Source organism: Drosophila elegans, unplaced genomic scaffold (assembly GCF_018152505.1).
Source record: "Drosophila elegans isolate 14027-0461.03 unplaced genomic scaffold, ASM1815250v1 contig_149, whole genome shotgun sequence".
Classification (NCBI taxonomy): Eukaryota; Metazoa; Arthropoda; class Insecta; order Diptera; family Drosophilidae; genus Drosophila; species Drosophila elegans.
The window spans coordinates 20,957,870-20,969,112 of record NW_024545513.1 but is presented as its reverse complement, the minus strand read 5'-3'; the positions used below and the strand labels follow the sequence as shown (position 1 = coordinate 20,969,112).

Genomic DNA, 11,243 nt, shown 5'->3' with positions numbered 1-11,243 from the left:
TCGGATAACGCTGCCAGATGGGTTTAAAAAGGGCTGCCAGAAGATTGACAAGTTATCGATAGCTTACAAGTAATTGGCGGCAGATTTGAAATTAATTGTTATAAAAATGCCCCTATTTACATAGTAAACAACTATTTGGGCTTAACTAGTTTTTATTTTCTCTAAATGTCAACAAACAAATCTCCAAAAGTGAAACGAACACAAGAATAACCAAAAACAGGTTGCCATTGTGTGTAGCTTAAATACGTAATGTTGCTTGGTATCATTATTAAAAACGTGTCGTATCAAAAACTAGCTCAAAATACGATTATGTTAAGGCAAATTTTGGAAAAGTGCATCAGACATTCCGGTTCGTCATAAAGTACGCTATTCATCCTACTCTAAAAGTCTGCTTTATATGTTTCTTACACTATGTTGTGTGTTAGAGTTCTTTTGTTATTTATACAAATGTTTAATAAACCGAGTGATAACAAAAATGGTTTAAATATTCTCTGTCTTATTTTGTATCATTTAAACTCTAATCACACAAAACACAGTGTGAAAAACACATTGGTGTGCTTACAATTGGGTGTTTCAAGTTTTGTTTTTCTTTGAGTGTATATATATAAAGTATAGGATCTGATTTCGAGTCTAAATGCTTGGTGTGTGTTTGCGATATATAGTTACACAGTTGATTGCTTCAGATTGGTGTCTATAGTCCCTACTTAACCGCCCCTTTGACACAATTTCCCCTCCATTCGCCGGGGAGGGCAATCAATAAGGTTCATGGATTATTCATATCCCCCTGCCCCGTTAAGGGTTTTTCTGGCTTTTTGCGACCCTTTTGGGAGCTGGCTATCCGCTGTTTTAGTGTATGAAATGTCTGCTGCATGCTGCGCATTTGGTAGCGTATGGAGCTGCTGACGTCACGCTGCAACTGCTGCACCTCGCGAATGTCCTTGCGCAGATTCTGGTACTCGTTGGTCACCTCGCTCATCGACTCGAGCAGCTCGAGGACCTCCATTTCGTCCATCTGCTCCATCGTCGTCTGTTCGAGGCTGCGCTCTACCTCATGGAGTTTGTGGGCCATCGTATAAAGCTGTGAACCGGCATTGGCCACCTTGAAACAGAGAGAAATGGGGTTTATTTTTAAGGATATTGTTCTCCAGAATTTGCGTAAATAAATACCATTTCATTTGATGAATACTTAGTTCACACAATAAATTTAAATGATGTTGCAAGCCAGTGACTTTAAACTGTAATGCCTTTTTATATTATGGTAAAAAAAATTTGTATACCTTATTTGGACAGTATTTTCTATATGTTCTTTTTAGTTCCTATTATAAAAACTTAATAATTTGGACAGACATTTATATTTGTTCTTCCTAGTTCCTTATATTAAATGTTCCTTAACAATATACCCATTCATATTTTATAATATCAAATAATTTGGAAAACAAAAATCCTTTTTATAAGGCCTTAAATGCCGAAAATATTCAGATTTTATAGTCATGTTTCAAATACATATTTCTAAAAATTAGTCTGATGTAAGTTTTTATTTACAACATTTTTAAAATCGGTTTTGTTACTGTATATGGGCTCAGGTTCACTATGCTCTGTTTATCACATTAAATTATAACACTTAGTGTTCGCTTTAGAATTTTGACACCAATATTGCGAATATCAATTTCAAGTACTCTATCCAACGACATTTTAATCACATATAATAATGTAACATGGATTGTGGAAAGTCGCTGCCTATTTTTAGGCGCAAGCACAAAAAAATACTTTCTTTGTTACAATGGCCTGCCCTATAATTGACCCCTTTGGAACGTATCAATTTCTCTCACTGCAATCCAAGGGCCTATACTTGTGTACTGATAAGTGGCTATTCATATAGTGCTGGTCGATTTACATAAACTCACAGATTTTTCCAGAGCGCTGATGTCCTGGTACCCCGTGGTCTCCATCTTTCCTAGAGCTCCTTGACTTTAGCTTCCTGGCATGGCAGTGAGTAGTAAATCAACGTAGTAAACGCAGACTGCGCAAAATATCAAACTTATTTATCGTGGGCCAAGTTTTAGGCGCCTCGGCTGGAGCGCTGACACTCCACTCTAAGCTCTTAAAGCTCTCCAAGCAGAGTGAGCGAGTCCTGCGGGTCGTCCTGCTATTTATATGCTTCTGCACACATATTGGCTTCCGCAACCGCGAGAGAGATATTGAGAGAGAGAGGCAGTGCCGACGCTTTTGTGGCTACTTATAGCCACAGAAAATCCAAACTTTAAAGTTTTGTAATTCTGTAAAAATACAAAAACCACAATATTAAGAGCACCTTTTATAACACGCTGTTGATTAGCTAAACATCTTTAAAAGCTAAAGTGGTTGAAAGTTTTGTAATCACAACTTAAAAACTTATCACACATAAAAAACTTTATTTCTCTAATTCTCGCCTCTTTTGTTATTAAATATATATAAAACAAAACAATCTTTGGATATTTTATAGAGATTGTATACAAAAGACAAAAATTAAATAGTACAGCCATTCTGTATAAATTCGTAAACGTAAAAAAATATACATATTTTACTCTTTGAAAATGTTGTCAAGCCATTGTATTTGAAACTTTATTTTCCGTTTCAGCCATTTTTGTTGTGAAAATGTTGGCATCACTACAGAAGTAGAAGAAAGGAGAGCACCAGCGTCCCATTGAAATTCAAAACAAACACGCTCCCCAAAAAAGAGAAAGCCAGACATTCGTGTGTGGTTCTTTGGATTCCGTTACACGGTGTGTAGGGAAAGTACTTTTAATTATGTTGACCAGGAAGCGGAAGTCCGAGTAAAACTTTGTTTGCGCCGGCGAAAAGCGAAATGGGGAAAGCTTAAACAAAAAAAAAAAAAAAACGACTGAAAGTGTGATTTCAATAGAACAAACGCCTAAAAGTAGGCAGCACTATTTTCATTCACTATCTGATTCGCAAGCGCTTCGGCGTTTTTTAGCCCATTCAGCGGTTCGCGTTTGTTTACCGGTTGCTCAGAAGGGATTTTGAAGAGCATTAAAGATATTCAATTAGGTAATCCTTATTATATCCTATGGTAAATTAATTTACCAACATTAAGTTAACGCCAAAACTTTTAATTTGGTTTGGTGTTAGATACACTTGCACACACGCCGGTTGACACGTGCCATAGCACGTACCTATAGGTACACATATGTACATATATATGTACATTAATGGAAAAATACACAAATACCACTACATTGAATTTTGTATCTCCGCGGGTGTTTATAAATACCCAATAAAAGTTTAGCTTGCCTAGCACCGACAGTTTTATGCGCTTTCCAAACAATAATTTATAAACGAACAATAATTAAATAGGACTCGAAATAAAAGGAAGCAAAATATACAAGAAAGTACAATTTATAACACTCCAACTGCATGAATTAAAAATAAATTGCTTTTGAAATAAATACAGAATTAATAAAATTTATAGAATTTTTTTATTCATTTTATAAACGTATATTTTTAAAAACATACACCAAATGAACTGTTGTGTACTATTTAAAAAAAATCCAAATATATATGTATATATATATATATATATATATATATATATATATATATATATATATATATTTTACTTTACTTTTATGGCTAGCCCATATGCCCTTCCAGCAAGAAATTAGATGGAAAGACAAACACCGCAAAACAAACTCACTCACACACACACACACGCACACAACGAGCCCCCAACGAATAGCAACAATAAAACTGATAACAACAATAACAATAGGAGCACACCAAAAACAACAGCTGCTGCGTCAGGTTCTTAAGGATGTGTACGTGTGAGTGTGGGGCTACGGCTATGGCCATTTGCTATCGTTAAGCACTTTTTGACGTGGTCTTCGCCTCCGTTCTCGTACCGCCCATCCAGTTTTTTGACTCGTATATCAACAATCACACCACCACACCACTATATAGTAGGAATAATACACAGGCCCCCACATTGGCATCGAAAGTCGGCGGCTGCGTTCAGTTCTAGTGGAACCACCGTTTGGAGAGCACGCGATCCCCGCCCCAAAGTCTCTGCTATATATCCCCAAGATGTCCCTAGTGCGTTTGATCGGTGCTGAGGTGAGTTTTTTTTGTCAAAATTAGAGAATTCCTCATTTTATTGTGATTTGCGTGAGTGCATGCAAAAAGTGCATAAGCTATTCCCTTCTCTTTCTATTTGTGGATTAAAAGTCACACTCTCACTTTACTCAATTAAATGGTCAAGTTCTATATATGTGTGTGTGTGTGTGTGTGTGTGTGTGTGTAAGTGGCCGTGAATTCATCAATTGACAAGCCACATGTAAAATGCATTTTATCCGCCCACATCTCTCCCACTTTACTCAATAAAATGGAAAAGTTTTACAAGTGTGGGTGAGAAATCTTCAATTGACAACAACACATGTTACGTAATGTTTCGCTACGAGCAGAAGAATAAGAAGAAGCAAAATTCAGAATAGATAAAGCGAAAACAAAAACAAATGTGGCAGGGGGGACTTAGCGGTTTAATGTTTGAACTGGCGTAAAACCTAATAAAACGCGATAAGCGAAATAATTCCACGCGAAGCGATCCATAAAAACGCATGTCGCCAGATGGACACTGATAACCGTGGGCGTGGCGCACCCCGCGTGTCCGCCTCTCGAGGGTTATCAACATCCAAAAAATAAAACACCTCAGCCCACTAAAAAACGAAATAATCGGGGCGTTGAGGTTAGGATTCCAGGCACTTGCACTTGCCAATTTGCATTGCAAATCAAAGTCAAGGGCAAGAAATTAAGCGCATTAGGGGTACTCAAGTGACTTTTTTCAGGACTAGTGACAAATAAAGAGGTGATTATATACTAAAACTATAACAAATTTTCATCACTGTAAATCATGGCAGATTTATACAGTTTTAAGTTAATTTATTTATTGTTAATATTTAAAGTTTGTTTTCTAAATTATGTTTATATTTCTTCTTTAAAAATTATTTAAGTTTTTTAAAAGCAGTCGATTTTTTGTAAAGTCCACAAATAATTTAAGTTAGCTTTGCAAATATTTTTTTTACTTAGTAAATATAATTTAGTCAGCTAGTTTATGATTTTTAAAAAAAATTTTAAAGTCTATAATTACTAGGCAGAATTTATTTAGTTACCCGGAAATCTAAAGAAGTATAAACCAAATAATTCTTTACCGACATGAACCTCTCTTTCGTCACCAGGCCCGCCATTTGGCCAAGAGGTCCTACTCCTCGGCCGCTCCCACCACCAAGCTGTTCATCGACGGCAAGTTCGTGGAGTCAAAGACGACCGAGTGGATCGATGTGCACGACCCGGCCACCAACCAGGTGGTTACCCGAGTGCCCAAGGCCACCCAGGCGGAGATGCAGACGGCTCTCGAATCGAACAAGAAGGCCTTCCGCTCGTGGAGCAACCAGTCGATCCTCACCCGCCAACAGGTGATGTTCAAGCTGCAGGCGCTGATCAAGGAGAACATGGGCGAGCTGGCCAAGAACATCACCAAGGAGCAGGGCAAGACATTGGCCGATGCCGAGGGCGATGTGCTCCGTGGCCTCCAGGTGGTGGAACACTGCTGCAGCATCCCCTCGCTCCAAATGGGTGAGACGGTGGCGAACGTGGCCAGGGATATGGATACCTACTCACTGGTCATGCCATTGGGTGTGACCGCCGGAGTGGCTCCCTTCAACTTCCCGGCCATGATCCCGCTCTGGATGTTCCCGGTGGCCATTACCACGGGCAACACCATGCTGCTGAAGCCATCGGAACGTGTGCCCGGTGCCACCATGATGCTGATGGAGCTGCTCAACGAGGCCGGCTGCCCGCCGGGTGTGGTCAATGTGATCCATGGCCAGCACGATGCTGTCAACTTCATCTGCGATGCTCCCGAGATCAAGGCCGTGTCCTTTGTGGGCTCCGATCAGGCTGGCAAGTACATTTACGAGCGGGCTGGCAAGAATGGCAAGCGGGTGCAGTCGAATATGGGCGCCAAGAACCATGGCATCGTCCTGGGCGATGCCAACAAGGAGAACACGTTGAACCAGTTGGCCGGAGCCGCCTTCGGAGCTGCCGGTCAGCGATGCATGGCCTTGTCCACGGCTGTCTTTGTGGGCGATGCTCAGGCCTGGATTCCCGATCTCGTGGATCGCGCCCAGAAGCTGAAGGTGAATGCCGGCCATGTGCCCGGAACGGATGTGGGACCCGTCATCAGTGCCGCCTCTCGTCAGCGCATCAACGACCTGATTGAATCCGGTGTCAAGGAGGGAGCCAAGCTCATCCTGGACGGCCGCAAGGTCAGTGTGCCCGGCTACGAGGATGGTTACTTTGTGGGACCCACCATTCTGAGCGATGTGACGCCCAGCATGAAATGCTACACCGAGGAGATCTTTGGCCCTGTGCTGGTCATCCTGAAGGCCGACAATTTGGACGATGCCATTGGTATTGTTAATGCCAATCCCTATGGAAACGGTACCGCCGTGTTCACCACCAATGGTGCGGCTGCCCGTAAGTTCGTCAATGAAATCGATGCCGGCCAGGTGGGCGTGAATGTTCCCATTCCCGTGCCCTTGCCCATGTTCTCCTTTACCGGAACTCGTGGCTCCTTCCGCGGTGACCATCACTTCTATGGCAAGCAGGGCATCAAGTTCTACACCCAGACCAAAACGGTCACCCAATTGTGGCGTGAGACGGATGTTACCCACACCCAGGCGGCCGTGGCCATGCCCACCATGAAGTAAGCGGACATGGAGTAGATCGAAGGAGATTACCTGGAGCACAGCCCAGGTGACTCTTGGGCAGATCCGGACGAGATGTAGCTGTTCCACGTATTGAATTTCTGGATGCTTGCACACAGGACGTATTTAGAAGCTAGATACAAAGAAATTATTGCATTTATTTTTGTGCCTGTTTATTAGATTTAAGAAAGTGTTTAGAGAAAACAAGAGAAGCTTGAAAAAACTGAAATGTAAAACATAAAAATAAAAATATCAAAAACGTAAAATTTGTTTTTTTTTTTTTTTTAACTGACAAACTTTATTAATAAATAAAGGAAAGCCCTTTACTTTTAATAAATAGATTCTTTTTCATTTATAAACTACACGACAATGTTGCTGAACAAGTCGAATATAATTAAATATACAATATAGTTTGTTAAAGCAACTAGTTTTCAAATTAATAAATACAAAAAACTATAATCATTATATTCAGCCCATAAAGCTAAGTGATTGCAATTTAAGATGTAACAAAATTCTGCTCACCTGGTTATCAACATTTTATAGCTTATGTTTCCTGAAAAAAAGACATACTCAATTTCAATCTTTAACAATGGTCAATGGTGTATTTTACAAAGAAATAAAAACATTTGATTTATGAACACAAAGCCGGGTAACAGTCGCACCAGCGGAGCCACCACCAGCCAGCGGTGGGCCCACATCTAATCTAAAGCCGTCTATTCCACCTAATCTAAAATCCCGCACCCACGTCTCCGACTCCAGCCGGATTAATCACGGCCGGCGAATGCCTGGCTGGCCACTAGTTCCCGAAAGACGCCCTCCGTTATGCCCATCAGCTCGTTGTAGCTGCCCTGCTCCACAATCTTTCCGTCGCTCAGCACGGCAATTTGGTCCGCATTCCGGATTGTGCTTAATCGGTGGGCAATGGTCAGCACAGTGCGTCCCTGGACAAGATTGTCCAAAGCGTTCTGCACCAGGTGCTCTGAAACGGCATCCAGCGCGCTGGTGGCTTCGTCTAGGATCAGAATGGCGGGATTCTACAAAGGGTTAATATAGTTAATTAAGTACAAATGAAAAGGCGCCAACCTCATATGGACTTCACCTTAATAAGCGCCCTGGCAATGGCCACTCGTTGTTTCTGTCCGCCACTTAGCATCATTCCCCGCTGGCCGACGAGCGTCTCCAGGCCATCCGGCAGCTGGTCGGTGAACTGGCTGACATTCGCCTCTTCGACGACCCGCTGCAGTTGCTCCTCGCTGGTCTGCTGGCCGGGATTGGCGCCATACAGGATATTCTCCCGGATCGAGCATGAAAAGAGCACCGGCTCTTGACTGACGGCACCGATATTATTCCGCAGCCACTGCGGATTCAACGTACGCAAATCAATGCCATCCAGTTGGACACTGCCACCTTGGGGATCATACAATCGAAGCATGAGCAGGGCTATCGTTGTCTTTCCGGATCCAGAACGACCCACCACGGCCGTGGTTTTCCCCGGCAATAGATTAAGCGAGAAATCGGACAGAACAGCGGCTTCGGGACGAGTGGGAAATGTAAAGTAGACGCTCTGGAAGCCCACTTCGCCCAACGGCTTGTCCACCGGCACAATACCCTTGTCAATGGGTATCGTGCACTCTCTGTCAAGGATTTCCCAAATCCGCTCCGAGGCCCCGATGCCCTTATTCAGCTGGCTGTAGAAGTTCGACAGCCCGTTCATCGAGATCGCCACGTAGCCGGCGTAAAGCATGAAGGCCGTCAAAGCTCCAATGGTCAGAGAGTCTTGTAAAACTAAGGTGCCGCCGTAATACAACACTGATATAATAATAAAGTTGCCACAGAAGCCAGTCTGGAAAATGGAGTTTACATCAATAGACAGATGACTGTAGCCGCAATGCCATTTGATCTTACCAATCCGAAGAAAATAGATCGGGCGCGCGTCTCCTTGTAGCCAATCTGCAGCGCTTCATTCAGTTTGCCATCAAAAGCGGCCACTTCGTGCTGTTCCCGGCTGAAGGTTTTCACCGTCTTCACATTCCCAAAACGCTCCTCCCCGAACTTCATTATCTCCGCGTACTTGTCCAGCTCCCTTTTGGTGATCCGCCGTACATAGCGTCCGTAGACGATGGCCATGCCCGCCATTGCAGGCACCACCAAGGCACTCATGGCCGCCAGCTGAGGAGATGTGTAGATCTGCAAAGGAAATGTCAATAATACTTATCATTTATCATTTATCGTTTATCATAACAATTCCTTCTGTGCACCCACCATCATTCCTGTGCCCACGCCAATCATGGCCAAAGATCGCAGGCCATCGGAGACGTTCTGGCTCAGCGAGATGCCCACCATGTAGGTGTCGTTGCTCAGTCGGTTGATCAGCTCCCCGGTGCCCTTGGTGTCGAACCAGCCAACCTCCTGCATCAGCATGGATCTATACAAGCGGGACCTTAGATTGCGCACTATGCGGAGAGCTGAAAAAGATTATAGCCATAGGGAGTAAACTAACTAACGTATTGACTGTTGAAAATAGTTGTCTTGCCATAAAGGCAAAACCGTATCATATTTCTTTATAATTTTCAGACTAATTTATGGCACTTAATTATTTAGTTTTGTAATTGACGTATTCCTTAAATTAAGGTAAGATTACTTAAAACAGCTTGAAATTTCAAAATTTTACAAACGAATTTTTATTTTCATATTTTTTAAGTTATCTTATCAATAATACGTTCTTAAAGTTTTAAGTCGATCCGAAAGAATTTCGTTGAATGAAATAAATCTTACAAAACCGAATTTCTCGCAATTAAATTTTTAAATCGGTGACCAAAATAATTTCAAAGGGTTTATTTAATAACCAAAAATGTAAGTTTCCCAAAAAGAAATAATTTTTGTTTAGTGAAAATCGGCCAAACAGTTTTTTTTTAATAATCCTTCGATTAAAGACTAGTTTATAGTTCTATTTCACAATTTTTATTTCAAATGATCCAGATTACTTTGGTCTCCGATATGTCAGATATGTTATTTATATCTATTTACTAAGCATATATTTTTCAACATTATTATACAATATATTAAAATACTTGAATTTACTTAAATTAAGTACTTTTAAATAAATATATTTATTAGTTAAAACAATTTATTAGTTTTCGTAAAAAAAAAAATTCCCGAAAACAGCTTAGTTATTTTGCTTGAACTGAAAGACTTGGAAAGTTTCTAAGTACTCCTTGTCAAAACTTGATCGATTTTTCCTGTTTTTTTTTTTTTTTTTTGTTAAATTCACGGTCATATATCCCGGCTGCTACTCACTCGCATTGCCGAACAGGTGGACACGGGCAAAGTTGGCGATGCCGCCCAGCACGAATATTCCGAAGAGCAGCAGCGAGTACTCGCCCAGTTTGGCCATGGCCGCGCTATCGATGCCCGATTTGTTGAAGACCACATCAATGACCTTGCCGAGGAACAGGGGAACCGACATGGTGATGGCCGAGGAGACCACCAGGCAGCCAATGCCCGCTGGGAATACAGAAATGAGCTAGGGATTAGGGAGGCCGCAAGAGGAAGTAGGAGTATTAACCTGTCAGCACCCATTTCTCCGATTTGGTCAGGCTAAGCAGGCGACCGTACTGGGATCGGCCCATTTTCAGGGGCACGGGTTCGATTGCGGCTCGAACTGGAGGTGGTGCATTCGCCTTGGCATTCCTGGCCAACCACTTGCTGCTCTGGGCCAGTCCACGTCGCATGCACCACAATGGCATGCGTAGCGTTTGCAGCAGGTGGTTCTGTTCACTCGGAGGCGGGTGACTGGATGGCGAGCCTGGGAGCGTCCTGGTGGCGCGTCGATGGAGACACCTGCCCAGGTGGTGATTATATGATGTTGGGGATGATGTCTGGCGCAGTGACGTTCCTAGCGTCCTGATTCGGCTGATTTGCGTGACCCGAAGGGTCGTGCAGCCGTGTGTCAGCCTCGTGCAGTTCAACAACATTGTGATTCCTGTCTCATTCAGCAAAAGGGAAATAAAATACAAGGAGTGATTTTGAAATGAGTTCGAAATGGTCAAAAAACAACAAAACGAATTCCCATTGGTGATGCTTCTTCTTCTTCTTCGGTGGTGGGAACGATCAGCTGGTCAGCTGATCCGGCAGTGTTGATAAGCGACTGTTGTAAACATAGCTTGAAAACCGCTAAAGTTTGAATTCATTAAAAGTAGCTAAAATTGTTTAATTTTGCCAACAACATTTATGAAATATTTAAGTAATTCCTCTTTAAGTGCTTCCTTTTTAAAGTTGTAAACTTGGTTTTAGCTCTTTTATGAAAAGTTTAATTTAAGTTTGTGAATCATTGATATATTAACCTACTTTTATTATCGAATTGACCTTTAAAAATGTATTTTGTTTTAAAATAGTTTCTTTTTAGAAAAACTGAAAGCTTAAAACTATTATTCACATGAAAACCAAACTACTATTAACACATATTTATTTCTTTTCACAACCCAA

General features: G+C 41.8%; 3 protein-coding genes across 3 annotated transcripts; 1 reads left to right on the top strand and 2 right to left on the bottom strand.

Annotated features, from left to right (window-relative positions):
* Positions 1 to 45: 45 nt before the first annotated feature.
* On the bottom strand, positions 46 to 2,106 carry LOC108147651. The gene is made up of 2 exons (XM_017274312.2): positions 1,905 to 2,106; positions 46 to 1,099 (listed from the first exon to the last, which is right to left on the bottom strand). The coding sequence occupies exons 1-2, from the start codon at positions 1,947 to 1,949 to the stop codon at positions 764 to 766; spliced, it is 381 nt and encodes a 126-aa protein (XP_017129801.1). The 5' UTR covers positions 1,950 to 2,106; the 3' UTR covers positions 46 to 763.
* Positions 2,107 to 3,979: 1,873 nt separating this feature from the next.
* LOC108147692 (probable methylmalonate-semialdehyde dehydrogenase [acylating], mitochondrial) lies at positions 3,980 to 7,024 on the top strand. The gene is made up of 2 exons (XM_017274406.1): positions 3,980 to 4,110; positions 5,229 to 7,024. The coding sequence occupies exons 1-2, from the start codon at positions 4,081 to 4,083 to the stop codon at positions 6,759 to 6,761; spliced, it is 1,563 nt and encodes a 520-aa protein (XP_017129895.1). The 5' UTR covers positions 3,980 to 4,080; the 3' UTR covers positions 6,762 to 7,024.
* A 316-nt stretch (positions 7,025 to 7,340) lies between these two features.
* LOC108147691 (ATP-binding cassette sub-family B member 10, mitochondrial) lies at positions 7,341 to 10,863 on the bottom strand. The gene is made up of 6 exons (XM_017274405.2): positions 10,324 to 10,863; positions 10,056 to 10,262; positions 9,021 to 9,223; positions 8,664 to 8,945; positions 7,858 to 8,601; positions 7,341 to 7,792 (listed from the first exon to the last, which is right to left on the bottom strand). The coding sequence occupies exons 1-6, from the start codon at positions 10,730 to 10,732 to the stop codon at positions 7,523 to 7,525; spliced, it is 2,115 nt and encodes a 704-aa protein (XP_017129894.1). The 5' UTR covers positions 10,733 to 10,863; the 3' UTR covers positions 7,341 to 7,522.
* Between the last annotated feature and the right edge of the window lie 380 nt (positions 10,864 to 11,243).

Coding starts and splice junctions, on each gene's coding strand:
- LOC108147651 (XM_017274312.2), bottom strand. CDS start 1,949: ATGGAGACCACGGGGTACCAGGACATCAGCGCTCTGGAAAAATCT. Junction 1,100..1,904: donor TCAGCGCTCTGGAAAAATCT/GTGAGTTTATGT, acceptor CTCTGTTTCAAG/GTGGCCAATGCCGGTTCACA.
- LOC108147692 (XM_017274406.1), top strand. CDS start 4,081: ATGTCCCTAGTGCGTTTGATCGGTGCTGAG. Junction 4,111..5,228: donor TGCGTTTGATCGGTGCTGAG/GTGAGTTTTTTT, acceptor TTTCGTCACCAG/GCCCGCCATTTGGCCAAGAG.
- LOC108147691 (XM_017274405.2), bottom strand. CDS start 10,732: ATGTTGTTGAACTGCACGAGGCTGACACACGGCTGCACGACCCTTCGG. Junction 8,602..8,663: donor GATCTATTTTCTTCGGATTG/GTAAGATCAAAT, acceptor TCCATTTTCCAG/ACTGGCTTCTGTGGCAACTT. Junction 7,793..7,857: donor TTGCCAGGGCGCTTATTAAG/GTGAAGTCCATA, acceptor AACCCTTTGTAG/AATCCCGCCATTCTGATCCT.